The sequence below is a fragment of the Zosterops lateralis genome (genome assembly GCF_965231275.1).
Source record: "Zosterops lateralis genome assembly, chromosome: 1".
NCBI classification, from domain to species: Eukaryota; Metazoa; Chordata; class Aves; order Passeriformes; family Zosteropidae; genus Zosterops; species Zosterops lateralis.
Genome location: NC_139762.1, coordinates 102,936,574 through 102,957,133, shown reverse-complemented (window position 1 = coordinate 102,957,133; position 20,560 = coordinate 102,936,574). Strand labels below are relative to the sequence as shown.

At 39.8% G+C, this 20,560-nt stretch overlaps 1 protein-coding gene across 17 annotated transcripts in view; it reads right to left on the bottom strand.

The window, feature by feature from the left end:
- Window positions 1-1,133: 1,133 nt before the first annotated feature.
- EPB41L3 (erythrocyte membrane protein band 4.1 like 3) overlaps window positions 1,134-20,560 on the bottom strand; it is a 134,341-nt gene continuing 114,914 nt past the window's right edge. For 4 of the 17 annotated variants that reach the window (XM_083880241.1, XM_083880242.1, XM_083880232.1 and 1 more), the window contains exons 13-26: window positions 16,235-16,288; window positions 14,294-14,329; window positions 14,061-14,126; window positions 13,398-13,589; window positions 10,129-10,203; window positions 9,613-9,714; window positions 8,125-8,853; window positions 7,488-7,610; window positions 6,583-6,975; window positions 5,417-5,548; window positions 4,879-4,977; window positions 3,812-3,892; window positions 3,429-3,545; window positions 1,134-2,197 (exon numbers count right to left, since the gene is read on the bottom strand). In XM_083880241.1, the coding sequence (XP_083736367.1) occupies window positions 3,435-3,545; window positions 3,812-3,892; window positions 4,879-4,977; window positions 5,417-5,548; window positions 6,583-6,975; window positions 7,488-7,610; window positions 8,125-8,853; window positions 9,613-9,714; window positions 10,129-10,203; window positions 13,398-13,589; window positions 14,061-14,126; window positions 14,294-14,329; window positions 16,235-16,288 (2,193 nt within the window). In that variant the 3' untranslated portion in view covers window positions 1,134-2,197; window positions 3,429-3,434. The remainder of the gene's footprint in view (window positions 2,198-3,428; window positions 3,546-3,811; window positions 3,893-4,878; window positions 4,978-5,416; window positions 5,549-6,582; window positions 6,976-7,487; window positions 7,611-8,124; window positions 8,854-9,612; window positions 9,715-10,128; window positions 10,204-13,397; window positions 13,590-14,060; window positions 14,127-14,293; window positions 14,330-16,234; window positions 16,289-20,560) is intronic. The other 13 variants (XM_083880244.1, XM_083880246.1, XM_083880237.1 and 10 more) reach the window with 11 other exon arrangements.

Below are 20,560 nucleotides of genomic sequence, written 5' to 3'. Positions count from 1 at the left end.
CACCTGAGGGAGGATTGATATGGCTTCAGAGTCTAAAACTCCTGATGCGGTAGCAAGGGCCTGGTGCACCATCGGCTGAGACAGGGTGAGGAGCTCCTCCACCCCTGACCACCGCGGGGCACCAGCAGCACCAGAGAGCTGAGCCTACTGTCACTCAGGGGGATGAGAGCAGCAATGGACTTGGGCTAGGAGGAGGAGAGGGCCATCAAAGGTCACAACAGACTTTGCCTCGGTCATTAGGTGACAGGTAACAATGACGGCGGTGTGGGGAGGGGTTACATCGTTAGCACTCTGGATTTAAAGGCATGAAGAATGGCTGGTGGAAGGAAGATGTTTTGGAGACTAAGGGCAAAGCTTTAAAAGCCTTGGGATATTACTTTTAATTATTATCTACAGGTTATTCTCTCTATATATACTATTTTTTTTTTGTAAATTATGAAAATAAACATTTATTAACAAGTCACTGGGTCAAATCCTGCTCTCCACTGAAGGCAAATCCATTGACTTCAATGGGAGGGAGCCCTGTGTAAACAACGAAGGGCAAATTTGGCCCTTTATGTCCTGAAAAGTCTGCTTGTACCCACTATCTTTCAATCCTACAAGGAAATACAGATTGAAGGGTGAACTAATTGTTACGAATTTCTCTTAAACTACCAGGGGAGTGTCAATGAGATGTGGCAACGGAGGAAAAAAAAAAAAAAAAAAAAAAAAGAGAAAAAACCCCCAAAAAAACAATAAATAATACTGCTTTAAAGAGAATTTTATCCATGTTTCAGAGCCAAAGTACAAAACGAGAGTGGATCTGGATCAAGCGCTACTGGCCTTTACTTTCTAAGCAACAACAAAATTCTTCATTTAGCTTCGGTGAAATGTTACACAACCAGATAAAACAGAAGGAATCAAACAGTCCTTTTCCTTTGCAAACATCATGTGCCCAAAGGTGAACACTGTCATCCCTTTGGATTCTCTGCTAACTCCCACTGTCTGCACAGTGCAGTGTCAGCCACTAAAGACAAAACACATCTACTGTGCACACGAGTAAAACCTGTGGTGTCTTACAAACATAACATTTTGATGTTTTGAATACTAAAAACCACTAGGTGCTTTTAGACACAGAACAATACAATTTCAGATGCATTTACCACTTTTATTTCACTATGCAGAAACATACATTCACCATGTGTTGTGATGCAGCTGACAGTGTAATGGACGCTATCCCTTCCGTGGGTATTAGAGCTGGACACTAGCGAGTTTTCAGTGGACACTCTGTACAGGTTAAGGCTTGACTCAGAACTAGATAGTAAATGCTGACCAGATTCTCAAATAGATTTTTTTTTTCCTCTGAGAACAAAAGGGAAATCAATAGAAAACCATCATGGTTATTTCAGATTAATAATTTTCTAAAGCTGCAAACTAAGTAAAATACAGATTTTTTTTTTTCTCCAAAATAACTACATATAATTTACAAGGTTAGGATCTGTGAAGGGTGACTGGAAGCTGACTCTGAACAATGCTGACAAAAATCATTAAAGTTAATATGCTAAAATCATTACTACCTCATAAGGTATTCAGTCAGGTATACAAAGCACACTTTGTAAGCATTTATATGTTTTGATAAGAGTAAAGATTCATCATCGTTTATTGGGCAGTAATAAAACCAGATGAAACAAATATAAGATTCAAGTTGTTTACTGAATAAACTGTGTTATTGGCACATCTAATGTGTGGTAAAACATTATACACAGTACCTATACAGCTTCTAGCATTTTGGGGGTAATCTTCATTTACAATATCTGTAAACAAAAGGCTTGCCACCTAACAAATTTTAATTTGTTTAGACTTTCAGAAACTGTGAAAGGCATGAACTGTTTATGTGTTACATGAGATCACTGTTTATATTGTTTATGAACGTGCAGGTAAAGCTGAAAACTTAGACATTTTAAGAAAATTAAAAATGCTGCTTTTCTGTAATTTTATTGTTGCTTCATGCAATATTGTTTAACTGCTGCTGATTCAGATTGCTTTCTATGGGAAGGTATCTCTGCCAGTTTCTTTATTAACGGTCAATATCAATTCTTCTGTACTGAAATTTTCCATAGACAGATACAAGTCAGTCAGGTTGGAACTGAGACTCCGTATAGGCTCTCGTATTCCTACTGGTATGCATGTCTGGATTCATATGCATTCTAGGCTATTCCTGCAGAAAAGAGAACCAAGTTAATTATTCAAAACAACTCTCTTGCAAAAGAGATTTCGTCAATATGTTTGTATAAGAAAAGCTGTTTGAAAATGGCATCATCCCAGTATAAGCAACTTGGACCAAATCCAAAGTCCACTGAACCAATGGAAAGATTTAGTGACATCAATAGACTTTTAAGCAAGCCACATTGAACTGTCTCTGAAACAATTAGCAGAATACCACAAGAATCACAGCTATTCACTCCTTAGTGACTGGTTCCATCTTCCAAATAAATAACTGACACTGAAATTCATTTTTCTTTAGGGTCTGTATATCCAAAAGCAGGAGAGCCAAAGAGCTTCAAAAGGTGCTGTGCATTATACTCTGTTACTTACACCAAGTGCTATGGAATACACATTGTTTTAAGAATAAAATGCTGCTATCGATTCAACAAATCTGACAAGCAGCTTTTTCTTCCCCTTCTGCATACAGCATTCAAAGCAATTTTTGCAATGGTGCTGGCATTAAGAGCTTTTGCATAGCAGGTTAGTATGCGTGACATGTTTCTGCACACAGAATAAATACAGGAATATTGAGACGTCTGTTTAGCCAGCCACTATTGGAGAGCATGCCTTTACTGAGAAAAAGCTAGACGCAAGGAAAGCTGCATTATCATCTCATCCTGATAAACAATGCTGCTTTAACACATTAAATGTTCTTTCAAGTACAAGAAAGCCAAGACACCCAAATGCTGACAAACTAATTCACTGCATTTAAAAGCGAGTTGGACCATATCTTTGCAAGTTAGGAATTGAAGCGTAACTTTTAACATATCTGCACAAGACATTTAGAAAGCAGCTGTAGGTTTTTCCCTTGGCATTTTTAAACCAAAATGCACACCTTTAAGAACAAATTGTTTTTGTTCTTAAATGACACAAAGGCAGACAACAGATTTTTTTATGACTTCAGAAGTAGAGAATTAGACTATAACAAAGCATGGACAATGAGGACTTTTCAGAGAGCCAACAAAAGCAAATGAGTAGTTCCTCTTTCTCCAGCTGGCACTGTTTAATGAAGGCAGATGTCTAGAGCTGACTGTGGTTTACTTTCAAATATCAGAACTGATAACCAGGAACTTGAAAATGCCAGCGAGAGAAAGTGAAGAGTTAAAGGTGAAATATGGTAGGAAAACAACATCTGCAACATGCCAGCCCAGTAAATGCCTAGGAAAATCATCTTGTCCTCTTACCTGTGGTCAATCCTCCCCATCTTCTGGTGTGATTTCTGTCTCTTTATGTACCACTACTTTGGTCACTGACATGTCAGGGTGCTGCTCTTTGGCTTCTTTAATTGCCTGAGCCAGCGCCTATCCCAAGGAAACCACAGAAGGGCAAAAACAAAAAGGAGGTGGAACATGCATGATCAGTAGCAAGGTGGAGAGATTCATGACATATTACACAATTTACAAATGAGGAAAATGATTAAAATATGAAATATACCATCACTGATTTAACTACTATACCAGCTTAATTTAAGGCATGCCAGTATGAATAATATCTGTCAAAGGAACGTTTAGAAATGTTCTATTTGGCAGTGTCCAGGGCAGCCTTTTTAACAGTTTGTAGACTTTACCTGATCATGATCAATATCAGCATCTCCTGTGATGACTATTCGTTTTTCAATTCTTGTCTCTGAGATGCCTCCTTTCACAGTCTAGATGGGAGGGACAAAAATGCATGTCAGTAACTTACTTCAGAGTGCTGCTACTCATCCCCAGAATGGCCAGTGCAGGAACCCTCTCATGACTGGACCTAAAAGGCTCAAGCAGCTTGTGCAGGGGGGACAGCCCTGGACTGCAAGTGAGCAGTTCTGGAGGTGGCCTGAATGCTCTGAATGGATTAATGACCTTCAAATGTCCTCCAACACAGGTAATTTTATAAATCCAGTTAACCTGCACATGCATCAAGAGAGATGTTTTTATGTCAAAAATGGCAAACTTGTCCCATGAAAAACAGAATGGGAATACAGACAGCCCATATTCAGACCTATTTAAGTCCAACTGCTTGCTTCAGAATAGCGCATGGGGTGGCATGACCTTTGTATGGCTCATCTACTAATGGGGGAACTTCACCGCAGAAAGATGGAATACTGTTCTCAGTGAGTATTGGCAAGAGAGCCATCACAGCACTAAGATGCTTTCTACTTAGGGAGGAACTGTTATTTAAATGCTACCTTAGAACCTGGAAGACACAGCATGGTTTGTCTGTGCAGATGAGCTTTCGGTCTGGCTGTGGGCAAGCTCCTCAGCGTACCACCCAAGAACACAGCCAAAGTGTTGGAGCTGACTGAATGTCATGTCAATGCAGACTCATGTTCAGACAAGTTACCATATGATGCCAACATGGTTAAACTTTTTCCTGTTCTACGTAGTATTTGCAGCTAAATCAAGTATCTCTGTACAGCAAGGTTTTGTGCTTGCATAGATGGGTTTAGGATTCATGTCAAGTCATTGGATGATGCGTTAATCAACTCAGAATAGCCAAAGACAAGTGAATGAAGACAAGTATTTATGGTAAATTTACAACATTTTGTCAAGAAAGTATCAGAATGTGTTCCCTTTCTGAAATAAATCATAGAACCAAAGCTATGATAGCATACACCCTGGTGAAAAAGGAGCTCCTTGTTTTCTGAGGACTCACTTTGGTGATATGTGTAGTAGTTGTAGTGCTGGTGGTTTCAGATGTGATAGTTTGTGCACTCATCAATACACCTGGTTCAGAGTCAGCACCGCAATCCACCTAGAAACCAGAAGAGAAAACTAGTCACTGAAAAAAATGCTCCTGAGCACAGGGAGGCAAGAACTGCACTGTCAAACATCCCTATTTCTACAATTCTTCATAAAGTGAGTATCTTATGGTACGGGACAACTGCTATTAGGGTGACCATGTGTCATTGTTTCTCTGTGTGTCTGGAGGCTGTTCCTCCCCTCTGGAAGCATAGGTGAGAAGATGGCACTTTTAAATCTGCAATTTCATCAATGTTCTCGAAAGGCCCTACACCAGGATGTGAGAGTGACCCCCAGGTAAGTTATTCTTATGTACATCCTCCTCATGCTAATATTTAATACTTGAACAACTTAGAAAAGTTTACACTAAAGCACACACCCAAAGATGGGTGAAGAAATGGGTTCCTTAAAGGCACATTTAATTAGACCATGTCTTTTGCAGAATTTCTTACCTGAGAAGACTCATATGTAATGGTTTTTGTTTCTGTATGGACTACTGGCACTTCCTTTGTTGAAATTTCAAGGGTTTCCCCACCAGCGGGAACACTGCTGAAACTTATAGTCTCAGTCTTCACAACTGGTGACTGCGTGAACAAAAAAGAAGGAATTGGAACATTTAGCAAAGCTTATGGATTTCTCACAACAATTTTTTTTGTTTGGTGCAAAGAAAGAATAACTAAAAAGTGCTCTGCATTGAAAAAAAAAAAAAAAAGGAGGAAATTCTCTTAATTACAGTGGTACATTCATGTATATAATGCTGGCAACATTTAGCAGTTCCCTGGATTTTATGAAAACAAAGGCCAAAATGTCCTAAATACTACAAGAGGCAATGGTCACAACTTGAAAAACAGGAGATTTCTTATGAATGTCAAGAAACACTTTTTCACTGTGAGAGTGACTGAACACTGGCACAAGTTGCGCAAAGATATTGTGGAGTGCCCTTCCTTGAAGATAATCTGAAGAAGCTCTCTGGACATGGTCCTGGGCAGCAACTCACTCTGGATGTCCCTGCCTGATCAAGGGACTGGAGCAGATGACCTCCAGAGGGCCCTTCCAGACTCAGTTGTTCTGCGAATCTGTGATTCTACGTTTTCTTAAAATGACAAGAGAATGAATTCTGCACAGGCTTAGTCTTTTCATCTCTTGGGAAAAAACCCTGCACAAAACGGGTCTTGAAATTCTACTAATGGGATTAAGATAAGGAACCTGGTCTGTTTAAGACACAGTATGCTTATTTATAACTGCACCAAGGATGGAAAAAACAATCTATTTCCTGTCTTTGAGGACATGTGAACTTTCCAACCTCGATGGACTTTCCCAAAGAGAATGCCAGATGATCTTGTTATCTGTTGCATAAAATGCCATGAAATTTGGTATTTCTCTGTAGCAGAAAAAGCAGTTTCAGGTAAAACATGCATGGCATTTTGCTAATGATGGAAACCAGCAGCAAGCCTTGCAGATGACATGCAAGGAGGAAATAAGAGGAGAAAAAACCGCTTGCTGTAAAAGTAGGATCATAGAAGCCGGGCACAGTTTACTTTTAATGACAGGAATTAACTTAGCCCACTATTGCCTATGTTCACAATTCAGCACAGACATGACCAATTTAACAAGTTACCTCAAAATGAGGTTTTCTTTCCAAAGACTCTGAAAGTTGGACTGTTGTTCTGTGCTCCTCCGCCTGCTCACACGAAGCGGCGGCAGCGACTCCTTCCTGTTTGGTTAGGGCTTTCCCAGCCTCCTCCCTTTTTTCCTCCTTGGCCCCCTCAGTCCCAGCAGAGCCCTCCTTCCCTTTCACGGCAGCAGCCACCGCCGACGCTGCCTCGGCCTGGGCATCCAGCGCAAGTCCGGCCACTTTAGCAGGATCCCCGCCTGCATGCACCTCCATCCCATGTCTCTCCTTGACAACTACAGTCTCCTGTACAACCTTCTGCACTGTATCCTGATCCGGCTGAAGTGCTTGCTTCATGTCACTGGAAGTTATCTCCTGAGACGTCGTCGTCTCTATTCTCTGTAAGAAAGGAGGAAAAAACCCTCAGCATCAGAAGCAGACAACACTATATGCAGTAGCTCCCAAGCTTAATGTACTGTGAACATAAATTAAAAAAAAATGGGCATTATATTTTGCCAAGTTATTTCTCCCAAATTGTGTGGATTTTCATTCTCAGGATGTTACCAGTATAGCAGAAATGGAAAACAAAACAAGAATCAAAATTTTTTAAAGTGAAGAGAAATTTCAATGTTGGTGTTCTTCTCATTGGTATATTTGTGTGAGTTTTACAAAGGCAAAATACAGCACCTTGCAAAATGACCAAAACAAAATGAAATGAAAGAAAACCTGGTTGTTGCTTCCCCCCCTTTTCAGTGAAGTTTCTTTGTTGGTCCATTGTAACAAAGGAAAACACACATGAATACATGCATTAGTTATACAGTTCCATATTGTGCACAAACCCACGGAACAATACAAAAGCAAAAGTAATTGGTGTGTGGTTATGACATCGATGGAGGGAATCAAGCAGCCACCTGAGCCCAGCTATGGGAAGTAGAAGTAACCCCTCCTATGAACTCAGTCGGTTTTCTGGCGGACTCTATTAAAGTGAAGATATCTGAACCATCCAAGGTTTTTTCACTGGTGGACTGTTTAGTCTAAACAGACAAAGAAATGTAGAGTCATACATAGAAAAAAGGCAGACCCATATGCACAGACATATTAATTGCCAAAACCAGAGGCAGAAACGGAGGAAAAGGAGAGAAGGTTGCAGGGACACGGAGAGGTTGGAAACAGGAAAAGAATGGGAAAATAAATCAGAGCGAATTCATAATGGCTGTAGTAAGCAATAGTTACAAAGCGTAGTTGTTAGCATTGGCGTTTTGCTGGTTCAAGCAAACCTTTTCTTTTTTTTCCTTTTATTAACAAGCCACAGCAGCAATACTGAATTTCAGTACATAAACCAGAAAGGCTGAAAGCCTTATATAACGTCTGCTTCAAACTGTGAGACGGATTCAAAGTATGAGAGAAAAAAAATAAGCTGGGTTGGCTGCTGTCAACATAAAGCCAGGCAGCAAGAAAACTGAAAGCTAGGGTGGTGTGAAGGGATTGCCTAAAAGAAGTCATGCTTTTATCTTTAAGTCGTGGCATAAAGTCAAAGCCACTTGTTACCACTACTTTTGATGCAGACGACTCAGTAACATAGTGAGCAGTAGCAATGGTAATTGGCTGTTCTCTGGAATATCTCCACTCAGACAGGCTCTTATCTGTCCGGGCAAACGCCCCTGCTTTTACAGCTTCTTCGCCAAGATGCTTTTCTGCTTTGCCAAGCTGTAAGCTTTCCAGTGTACCAAGTAACTGCAAATCCTGGTCCATCCTTAGTGTCTTTTTCAAACTCTCCTCTTCAGGACTTTGCAACTGAGATTCTGCTTCCTTTATGGGTGTCAGAGAGTCAGACAGTTTTCTTCTCGTGCTCTGCATGTCGGATCCCCGCCTGGCATTCTCATCAGTGACAGGCTTGAGGATTTCATACTTGGTCACTATTGGAACAATTTTCACAGATTCTTGCTCTTTGCTTTCCATTTTTTGCAAAGTTTCTACTGAAGGCTGTACTGCTTTCTCGCCCTCTTTAGCTTTACTTGTCATGGTTACAATTTTCCCAGATACGGTATCATAGGACTTTCCTAGGGTGAACATTTTCTGCTTATTCTCCTCATTGGATTGTATTTCACTTTCCAAGTCCTCAAAGCTCTGCATTAGAACGGTACTGGATTTTAATATCTGAGGTGGAAAGGCAGTTTTACCGCTCACAGTCACTACTTTGTATGCCAGATTTTTTTCCGATTCACCATCAACTACCTCAGAGGGTATTTTGTCTATAATAACCCAATCCTCAGTGCCCTATATTTGAGATATAAAAGCTAAATTAGAATACCTGCAGGTTTATCTGTACTTCAGGAGCACTAAATTATGAAGACTTTTAAGAAATCATGTTGCTTCTTCTGAAAGCATATAGTAACTTTAAGCATTGTACCTCTTAGACCAGTTATCAAGCAAATAAACAGAATCACCTTAGGTAAAATATGATTTCTTTGCATATTCTCTCTCTTCAGAGGTCCATGCAACATGGACCCAAAAATATTACTTTTCCCACACTATTTCTGTATTTGTTTGAAGCAAAATAGCATGTCAGTGCATAATTATAATGGTAATTGGAATCAAGCCGGGGTTAAAAGTCACATACTGCAGTGGTTCACAAAGCTACAGTCAAAAACAAATTACAAAAATAGGGCAAATAAGCCCATTCAACTGTACCCCAGCTGTTACAAACATGCTGTTGATGACATTTTAGAATTGTATGCTTTTGTATGTAGCTTGCCCTGAATTTCCTTGTTTTCTCAGAAGAACATGCAAAACATCAACGCCCTTCAGGACTGTCTAAATGGAGAAGCACAACACAGCAAACTGTATAAACTAAGCATACTACTAAAAATTCTGAATGAAACATAATTGCAGCATCTTTTTTCCTCCTCATGCAAATGTGATATGTGATTTGCTTTGCCTATGCAATCAGCATCCAGTTATTTGACTTTAGGACCATAACTTCTGTATTTAAGTAAGCAAATGATGCAGTTTAAAATCGAATGAATTAAAAATAACCTCTAGGGATGATGGGATACTTTTCTGGATAATGATTTGATGAGAAGTAACCAAAGTGCCAGCAGATTCTCCTTCCTGCAGCTTCTTCTCTATCACACTTGGCTAATAGAAAAACCAATAAAAATATAAAGTTCACCATCACTCAGCATAATCTAAATTCACTTGACAATATAAAGGAAACTCATTCTTGTGACAAAAGTGCCCCATTCACCATAACGTTCTCAGTGAGGTTTATTGCTCAATGCATGCAAACTGCAAACAACATCCAAACAGCACCGTGCAAGTAAATTTCTAACTAGCAGAGAAATCAATCTCCATTAGGAAGCCATAAGCTCTGGAGAGGACCCATTTCTCAGAATTTGGTCTCCAGATTATATCTCTGTCTGAAGCTTATGAAATAATAATAATTAAAAAAAATATGAAAAGGGAGGGCTTGGAAAGGAAAAAAGATAATAAAATAATATAGCATTGCCATCCTTTCTGACTGCATTTCAATGAAGTATTGTTGGTTTTTACCTGCATTTCAAGGAATGTAGTACCTCCCTTCTGCAAAAATATGAGTTTTTCTGATTTTTCTGTTTCTTCTTTGGTCTAATGTCAGGGGAATAAATGATTTCAGTAAATGGAGGGTATAAAGTCCACTATACTTTACAGTAGCTCATACTTCTCTACTCTACAAATTATTAATCACATGGAAAATTAAGAAACAGAACTAAAGAGAATAATTTTACAGCACAGAGGTTTCCAATAGGAAGTGAAATCAGTGTCTCTCTATGATGAATGCAAAGGAGACATGAGTATACAAATGGTATGCAGAAGTGTAGCACAAAACCCACTAAACTGAGTAACATCCAGGTGTGGATGCACCACATTTGTTTTGTTTCATGTTATTCATTTAACTGGGACTGGTGCCAGCTTACACAGATTCCACTGACAGACCAGAACAGCCCCCTCCACCTTCATTCTGGGCAAGGCTCTCTCCTGAGTTTGCAGCCCTCTCTGCTAAAGCAGGCAGAAGGCATGCCCAGCTAAGATTTCAGCTCTCCCTTTTTCCCTGCTGGTATTGGAAGTCTTAGGAGCACTTTTCCTACAGAGGGAGCTAACTGTTGTTCTATTATCCTGTAGTGTGACACCGAAATCTCCTAATTTTTGTCCCATCAGCGCTTTCCCAGTGCTGTGAGAATAGCAAAAGAATCTCTCTATCTTGGACAACTGGGAAAATTTTAAATGCTGGTATGACTCAATTTCCCAAGGCTTTGGAGCCCACCTTCTGGGCTGGCTACAGTTGTCATTTGGCCAGAGAAAGTATGCCCCTGCAGAGCTAAATGGATTTCTTGCCAAACCCTTTCTAGTGACTTCAGTAACTACTGTACTCAATAAATATGCCAATGGAAGTCCTATGAACTGGCATGATAAAATGTACATGTACTCAAGAGGAAAGATAGAAGTTTAAGGAGAAATATGAAACTAGAAAGTTGTAAATGGCTCAACTCCCTGACTGCAAGGAGATGCACAACTCCTTTATTAGTAGTGTTGGTTTCATCCAAACCAGGTCAGATTAAACATTGTCAAGGACTTTGTGAATATGATGGCTTTCATGTTCTACAGCTATCTGGCCACCATCATGGAAGATATTTAAAACTATGTTTTTCATCACTAAGGAAAACCAAAGTATTTCCCCATCTGTTCTAAGAAACCAAGTGGTGATTAGACAGGCTTAAAGTCACACTGACCACTCAGGTGTCACATGCTTGAAGATCACATTTTGAAAAGATACTTTCTCTTCTGTTCTTGTTTTATTATAAGAAGAAGCTACAGGTAACAGCACTGAATACATTTTTAAAGTGGATATGCTAAATGACATGTGTAACTTCTTTGACTAGCAGAAGACACTACATTATCTTGACAGTCTCTGTGTTTCTTAGTAGACATCAAGGTGCCGATTTTGACCTATGGATGGCTTCAGCTTTTTCCTAAAAAAAATCCCCTCTCATCAGTACATGTGAACAGAAACCATCTCACTTACTGGGACCAAAGGAATGGCAAGGTGTTACCTACAGCAGAAATCACTTCAGAGTTAGGCTCTGATAGGTCAAGTCTGCTCTTAATTTTCCACAGAAATAGCTTCATTTGGATGAGGTTCTGTGAAACAGATGTAGATTACTTAGATGCATGTAAGATATACATGCATCTAAGTAACTGGACGTTGCTTTTGAGCAAGTTGTCTTCTACTAGCAAGAGAAGATACACCAGGTAATTCTTGCCCTTTTCCTACTTTTCTACTTCTTGTGTGTTTTAATTAAAACTTTTAATTAAATTCCTAAAATAATAAAGATATTAAACAAACAGGGTGGTGCTAAGTTTGCTTCTCCTGCAATCCTCTGATTCAGGTTCAGTTAGTCACCCTTTCCAACAGTTCCTCACATTTTTATTATGATAAATGCATCCTGTTCATTGTGCTTACAATTTTACTTTTTAGAAGGATAAACCTTTATTTTCAATTACAATCAAACCAACCTGTTTGTAGGGTAAGTTATGATTCTTGAACAAGTCAGCAGGAGCAACACTAAAACTCCTCTGTGCTCCCCTCAATAGGGACGCTTTGAACACTGAGCCTGCTTTTTTAGGTATTTTAATCCAGTGTGAAGGCCACACTAATACATCAGCCTAGTATAATGTGGGAGAGAAGGTGAGAGCCCTCTCCATGGCAAAATCCTTTTCCCTATGAGGAGAAGCTGACACTTGCTACCTACATGCCTCCAGGGATGCCCTTCCCCAGAGTTGTGGGTTTGCAACACCAACCTCTGATGTGAGAAAGCAGAAAACTTTCAATTTACACTTTCCAGACAATTTTTACTGAGTTCCTTACAACATTACGTCAGTGCTGTAACCAATCTCATGACCATCTTCAGTGCTAAAACCAAGAGGCACCCATAAAAATAATGCTTGTGAGACAGAAACCAGATATCCATTCATAATAGAATAAAAAAAAAAAAATAACTTCCAGGCAGACCACACAAGCTTATTTCTTTTTGCTCCATTGAACTTAAGCCAAGACACTGTACTCTGTATTTTATTGCAAGACAAATGTTGCCTTGTTACCCCTACATTTCCTTATCTACCTACAGGTCAAGTAAACACCAGCTTTTAAACTGGCAAGTTTCTTGCAAGCACTTTGAGACTGCACAGTAAGCAAGATTTTTCACACGCACACTGCATGAAAATGCAGATATTTAGCAATCTACATTCAATGACAGTATCCAGCAGACTGCAGCAACCATCAGGTCCTTTATGGAACTGGCCAAGAAAGTCTAATTATCATCATTATTTCTTCCCTGTCTTCAGAGACTGAAAGTTCTGCCTTTTGTTTTGTATTTTCTTTCCAAACTTGGCACCATGGCCCCCACTTGTCTCACTACACTGCTGCTCCCAACTAGTCACCATTGTTTAAATTTTCTCTCCATCACTTTCATGGTTTCTTTCACGCATGGCTGGACTTCCTCAAGCTCACCGAACCTGCTTGTATTTTGCACCCTCAAAGAGACCCAGTTCTGCCACATGGCTTCCAGTGAGTTTAATTCTCTCTATACACATATATTTATATATGTATATATTTATGATATCTGCTCTTCCTCCTGTCTTTGCTGCTAGAGCCTGCATCCTGAGAAAAGGGAGTGCCTGCAAGCAGAGATTGGCCTCTAACTATGGCCTCTAATCTATTGAGAGCTGCTATAAGTAAAAATGCATAGACAAATACACAATGAAGCCTTTCAGCTCACGCTGACCTCTTCAGGCACTAGTGGTTCAATCATAGGAGCATCCTCCTGCCTTGCTGCAAGCCGAACGGGAGATGTGGAAAGCCTCTTCTCCCACTCATTAGACACAGTCGTTTCTGTGGAGGTTTCCAAGAAGGTGCGTTTCAACTCGCTTATATTGGTCTGATGTTTCATCAGATCTTCCTGGGTTTTATCTAGATCCTAGACAGTTTTAAAAGAATAGAGCAGTTTGTGATACATCCTAAGCCAACCAAACTTCAGAGCCAAAACACACAACTTGGTTAGTATAGAGGGAAGTAACAGCTCAGGGAGCCGGGGAGCACAGCACTGACACAACACTCTGTGAAAATGTGGCATTTTGAAAGAGAACAGCATAGCATATCTCGTACAAGTGAGTCTAAGTACACTCTTAAAGAGCCTATCCATATTGCTATAATTTGCACCTGATAAAGAGGCTCCAAACAAACATACATATGCGCGTGGAGGCACACACATATACGCACACGCATATATCGATATTGAGAGTACAAGTTAGAGGAGTCACCATAATCTGAGAGAAAAAATAATCTATTAGCAGGTGGGAGTACACAGTTCATGCATCATAGTGCAGATCCACAGTTTACCACTAAAACTAACACACATGTACATGCACTGGTATATACCAATACCAACCTCTAACATAAGATTACTATGTTTGACATACACATTTTCACCCTGTATTCGCTTAATCAGACTATTCTGAAAGAAGTGAAAAAGAAAGGGAAAGGTAAGGGACACAGTATTGAAAGGATACAAAATGCTGTTTCTACACATTTCTTCACAGAGAACTGACAGTAACATGCTGAAAGAGGTGAACACCTCCAACATTGATACCTGAGCAACTTCTAGACCTTTTGTTTCTGTACCTGGGCCTTTAGATCTCCGTCCTCCTCTTGATCCGACTGCCAGCATGAGAAAGATTGGAAAACAACACCTTACCCACTTGTATGAATGAAGGCTTTATGAACATTGGTGAGAGGTACACACACTAGGTTAAAATCCCATTTTTCTCTTCATTAAGGGTTTAAAGAGGAGGAGTGGACACACTAGCTTTGCACAGTTTTCCTAACTCAAAGCAAATTTCCTCTTGTCAATTTTGTTTTTTATTATCAAAGGGGTATTAAACATCTTCCTTTTATAAATACTGCTACACTCCACATTCATGGATCTCTATTTATGGAGCAGCAATTGCACCTTCTCACCAAGGTCACGGCTAGTCTAGAGCTGACAGCAACAGCAAATGCTTTGGAATTCTGTAATCCCAGAATTTACACATAGGACATAATCTGGACCACAAGCAAAGCTTTGCATAAACTCAAACAACCTGCAATACTTTCTACAGAAGAAAGCATATTTTATTTGCTTAAAATGCTAGTTCCCTAACCATAGTCCCTTTCTGTATTTCTGTAACTTTATTTAATATTTAGCCTGTATATATTCTTTCAGGACCTTTCATCTGGAATGGCACACACATCCCATCCACTTCAGTGCACATTTCCAAAAGCAATGCCATTAGGACTGCTCCAGCAGCCTTGTTTCCAAAGGTGCAATTTTCAGGTGGCAGATATACCACACATTTTGAAAATCAGTACGAAAAATTGAGATGTGCAATATCTTCTCCTCTAAATAAATATGGCAACTAGGGATATTAACATGCATTTTTAAGCAATAAACCAAACATTTAAATTGTCACAATTTTATGATTATATTTTATTTTCTGCAGAGATCAAGGCCTGATGCTATGGAGTGGAAGAAGCACTTGAAAGCATTATTTACTTCTGAGTCATCTCAACAGATTTTATGTTGTTGCACCGTTTGAATTCTTTTAATGCCCGTGCTGCTATTTTATTATTAATTTTTCATATAGTCCTAATTAGACAAATGACTCATGGGAAAATCTGTTGATTACTTTACAACTCAGTTCAAATTTATTCTATTTACAGCCAAAGCTGAATCGTCCTGACGTGCCATACAGAAAATTTTTCCTTGATGATAATTTTAACAGTCTCAAATATTAATGAGATCCTTCTGAAAACCTAGAGTAGCGTTCGTGGTAAGACTCTGTCTTCTAGCAGATGTCAGACGAAATTCAGCTCATGTTTGCAGCTGCAACCATATTAATGATGAAAGCATTATATGCACTTCAATGAAGTCACATAGGGTAGAATTTGCCTGCAGAGTCTATATACCATGTTGTGGATATGAGGCTTCTCAGTGCAAGGATAAACATATAGTATTAGTTATAAAAATGTAAACATTTTACATTTCTCCTCTGAAAAGAATACCTGGGCCAGTAGTGGCAATATGTGAAGATGCCATATGAAATTACGTTAAAGAAAAACCCTAGATATTTAAAATATGAGAATACCTCTACTCAATCAATTTGAAAACTGTTTTTTACTGTCTTTTCCCCACTCTCCCACTCAGGCTTCAGAGTATAAGAGTGAACAAGCAAACAAAAAACCCCAGGGCATGATATGGCCAGCACAACCCTCCAGGCGGGCAGCACTGGTGTGGGTGACACCGCCACACACTGTCCCACTAACCACACAACGCAGAGCCCTTGCAGCTTCCAAACCAAACTCAAAACTAAGAGGAACCCATAGGGAGGGTAGGAGGAATCCAGGGAGCAGTGGAAAGTCCTGGCAAAGCTGCCCCGCTTGCAGGCAGGCACATGCACACACGCGCAGGGAGGGACCCTGAGCTGCCGTAGCAGACATGCGGTTTAGCCCCATGGCCCAGGGTTGGGAAGAGACGAGGCCAAAGGCTCTCCCCTGCCATAGCCGGGGGCCGGCGACTGTACAAACCTCGGTGGCAGTGGTCTCACCATCAGCCGCAGTGTCCGTCTGCTCACTGTCAGTCTATTGGGTTAGACAAGTACCCGGGTCCCGAGAGGAAGGCAGGAATAAAGAATAAACCCAGCTCATCAGTACACGCGGCTCGCACGGGGAGCTGTTAAACTCAACATCCCTGTGAACTGCATTAGCATTGCTTTTCAAACAACGCACATGTCAAAGAAGCAAAATAAAAATGCTATATTAGTAAACAGAACAGACTCAGAGGAAGACTCGAGGCGTACTGTACACAGTATATGGCTTTACTGGAACAAATTTATAAGCCAAACAGGACATTACTGGAAAAGTTTTATTTGAATAGCAGATTTTTTTTTTTCCTTAAGAAAGCCAGGTTGCTTTAAAAAAAAATAAAAATAGGGAAAAAATGTGACTAATATTTTCTAAACAAACTTTTCCTCCCACAATGATCTTTTATGGAAAATTAGTGAACTAATTTTTGTTCTAACCAATATAAAGTGGTGGTTAAATTTTTTATCCAGAGGGGAAAAGATAATTTAAAAAACCCCAAACAACAACAAAAAAGCTACTTTAACAGTCATCTGACTTTCAGTCCCTCATTTATACAGAGGTTGTTCTTGTCTCCACATTTATACACCATGAGGCTGTCTGCGTTACCAAGGAGTTCAAATAACCATACCCCCAGCCCATCTACTGTCTGTCTGTGGAGTAATGGTAAGGCTCAGATCCCACTTGGTTCCAATAAAGAGCAGCTGATAATTGTTAATGATAGTAAAAAGAAAGAAAACTGCCATTAAAAGAAGGAAAATAAATACTTCTCATTCCATTTAAGAATATGGATGAAAGCAGGAGAAAAACAAAAGTAACACCCCCCATCCCCCAAACACTTACTAGGTATGAGTGATAAAAATGAAACAAAGCACAGCATTGCACAGACTGATCTATCCCTGCTTTGCACGAAGAACATTTTAGTGGAGAACACAAGTGTCAAGATTAATAGAGTGGAGTAGAGGTTACTGCAGACTGAGAAGAGAATTCAAAAAACTACTCTGATGTCAGGGAAGCATATGGATAACTAGTAAGTAAAGTGCACCCTACTGCCCCAGACTGGTACATCCAAGTTGCTTTGATAGCAGTGAAAATTCTGTTTTCCATTAGTGATTTTCTGTGGTCCTTAGACAATATAAAGTAACCCAGGCAGGCAATTTAAGGCCAGGACAACACATCTCATCCTCCAATAACATTAATACGAACAAGAAGAAAAGAACAACCTACTAGTGGATGGAGTATCAGTCTTAGCTTTGAATGTCCTCCAATCTTTTGTCATTTTCTGACAACTCCAGTGTTTCATAAGACAATGTTTTGATTTTTTTTCATTGCTTTGTTTTTTATTCTTTGAAGAGTTTGTATTGTTTGTATGACAGAAGAATAAACAAGCATTTTGCACTACTTGCTAAGTGCATGAATGCATGCTACATGAAATTTTTCAAGCCAAGACCATCTTGAGACAGATCACATTTATTTTCAAATGGAAATCTAATGTCAAAATAGCCTATTAGGCTGGTCCAATTGATTTCACTAAAGTGCTAGAAAATTGTTTCTTTATTAACAAAGGGTCTCATGTCTTTATAATACTATAGGCAATTGTAAAGGTATGGCAATAGAAAAAAAGTATGCATTATCACTCCTATTTACAAAAAAAAAAAAAAAAAAAAGAAACAAAGAGGAATTAATGAATCTAAGCATTTAAAAAGAACTAAAAATTGTGTCAAGGCACTGTAACGCAAGTCTAGCATATAGGGTTCATTTAAGAACTTGAAGTCAATAGAAAATTAGCTGCTAAGGTACAAACACAGAAGCCAATGAACTCCAAGGGGTGAGAGACTCTGTCTTTGACTGCACAGAGTGATTCCAGATGCATAGCTCAAGGGAGAACAAGCTCAACAATATATGACATTGGTTCAGGATACTGGCTGTAGTCTTCTGCATCTCTGTGTGCAATCTTTTGTGAACTGTGGGGGCGAGAAAGGTTCCTATTTCTTTTGCCATAAGTGCAATGAAATCCTAAACAAAGCATAAAACTTGCTTTATTGCAACATACATGTCTGCTAATAAGCCAATCAACAGCCATGGAGTCAAAGTCAGCATTACTGAGTTACTTGAAATAAAGATCTGGGGTTATCACAGAGCAGGGAATGGTGAGTTAAGGGCGAGCAAGGCTGGTCTCCTCTGGAGTGGAGAGTAAGAAAGGCCAGGCTCAGCTCCAAGAGGGGCTGAAGCACAGCTGAGGTGGGGCTGGCGGGCAGGTGAGGGCTGGAGCAGGACAGAAGGCAGCTTCTCCTGACGTGCTGTGGCTGCACCTCTCCTACCTTGCGATAGTAATTGCTGTGATTTGTTTTGCCAATGTAATGCAGACATGCCCAAGTTTAAAACATATTCACTTTCATGCAATATTTTGAACAAGAAATACCCCGTGGATTAGGCACAAGTCTGTGTTGTCTGCCAGGAAGCACTGCCAGAGTAATCACCCTCATAAAAGAGCGATACTAAAAAGCCTATTTTTGATGTTTTTATGCTCAATACTTCCTAACTTTACTAACAAAAAGAAGTGCTCATTTCTGAAAGAGGAACAGACTAATGTATTACATAAACACTGCCTCATTATTGCCTCTAGAGCTGGAACTATATTAATGCTGTTATTGCTATTAGATTAATCCAAGTGCAGAGCTAATGCAAATTGAGACCTAAATGCTGTCTCAAAATGAGGACAAGAAATGAGGCGGCAGCATTTTGGATGCCTTTTATCAGAAACTGCACATTATTTTTTAGTTGTAAGGCATCACAGAGCCAAAAGCATCTAAACCCAATGTTTTTACAAGACAAATCAATGTGACTTTTGGCTTTCCATAAAAAGGAAATGAAATCCTGCACCAAGTCTTACAAAACCAACAACAGCAGATGACAATGTTTAAGCTGGTTTATTGAAGAGAGCTACTGCAATGGACTATTGACAAGTGGCCAAGGTGGCTTTTTACACAGCCACTGGTCAGCAATTACCTGATCTGGGTTTTTTTCTTTATATACAAAGCAAAACCATACTTTTGTATTTGAAGAAATAGAAATAGAAAATCAAGGGAAACCTGAACTCATTATTTTATTCTGTCAACAAAGAATAATTGGGCTCCATCAAAAACTGAGATGCCCATTACTCTGCTGCTTAAGCAGATTCCTCTCCTACTTCTGGATATACCATCACATCTATAGTACTCAGAACCACTACAAACTCCTACTGCAGCTGGTTCATCTGCCATAATGACCCTGGTGGCTTGAGGCATCAGTTTTGGCAGCACTAATCTAACACTGCCAGTGTCAAGACAGCCCACATGGCATGTTTCTGCAACAGCTGCAGAACAGCTGTCCCAATCTGACCCCTCACTACATTGGATTTAACCATGGGAAAACAATTTAATCTGCAGCAGAGATGGGATTGAGGATGAAAATCGAGATCCAGGTTTTGCTGGACCAGAAAGGCTTTTCTGGGGTTCAGCTACAGCTGATAGACTTTTGCAAAAAGCTGAGTCCATCTGGACTTTGAACATACTGAAGTTGATGCTTATCATTGTTGGGTAGCTAGTCATATAAATAAATGTAGATACATATGCATATATTTGCATGCTTCAGTAATTATGCAGAGAATTATACTTAATACCCACTATTTAGATAACTATTTCTAACCCTAGTACAAACTGATAGATGGAAGGAAAAGGTCTTATCATCTAGTGCAAGTCACTTTGCACCAGCTGACACAATTCAAACCAAGCCTCTTCCACACAGTGTTGTGCCTAACCCTGGGCTCCAAGCTGTACTCCCAGCATGAGAAAAAAATAAAAAAGAAGAAGAAGAAAGAAAAACCAAAACCAAACCAAAAAACAATAACCCCCAAACCAAAAAAAAAAAACCCTTCTAACATATCAGCACAGACAGAAATGAGGCTCTGAAAGTAGGACCACTATTGCAGCAATCTAACACTGGTTAGGACTGAAGCACTGAACACGAAAAAGAGTGTGTTCGATGCCGAGGTACACACCTCTTCCTCTGAACTGTCACTCAGGTCATTGGCAAGTGAGGCACTCAAGGAGGCCGCCTTGGGCTCCAGGTAGCAGAGGCACATAGCCAGAGGAAAGGAGAGAGTGAGGGCGTATGGCACTGAGAAAGAGGCAGAGAGCAGAAAGAAAAAAATGAAGAGGAAGCAAGGCACGAGGGAGGGGGAGCGGATGGGGAGGTAGTGCTGCACACTGGCAGGCAGGAGGTTGGTTTCGG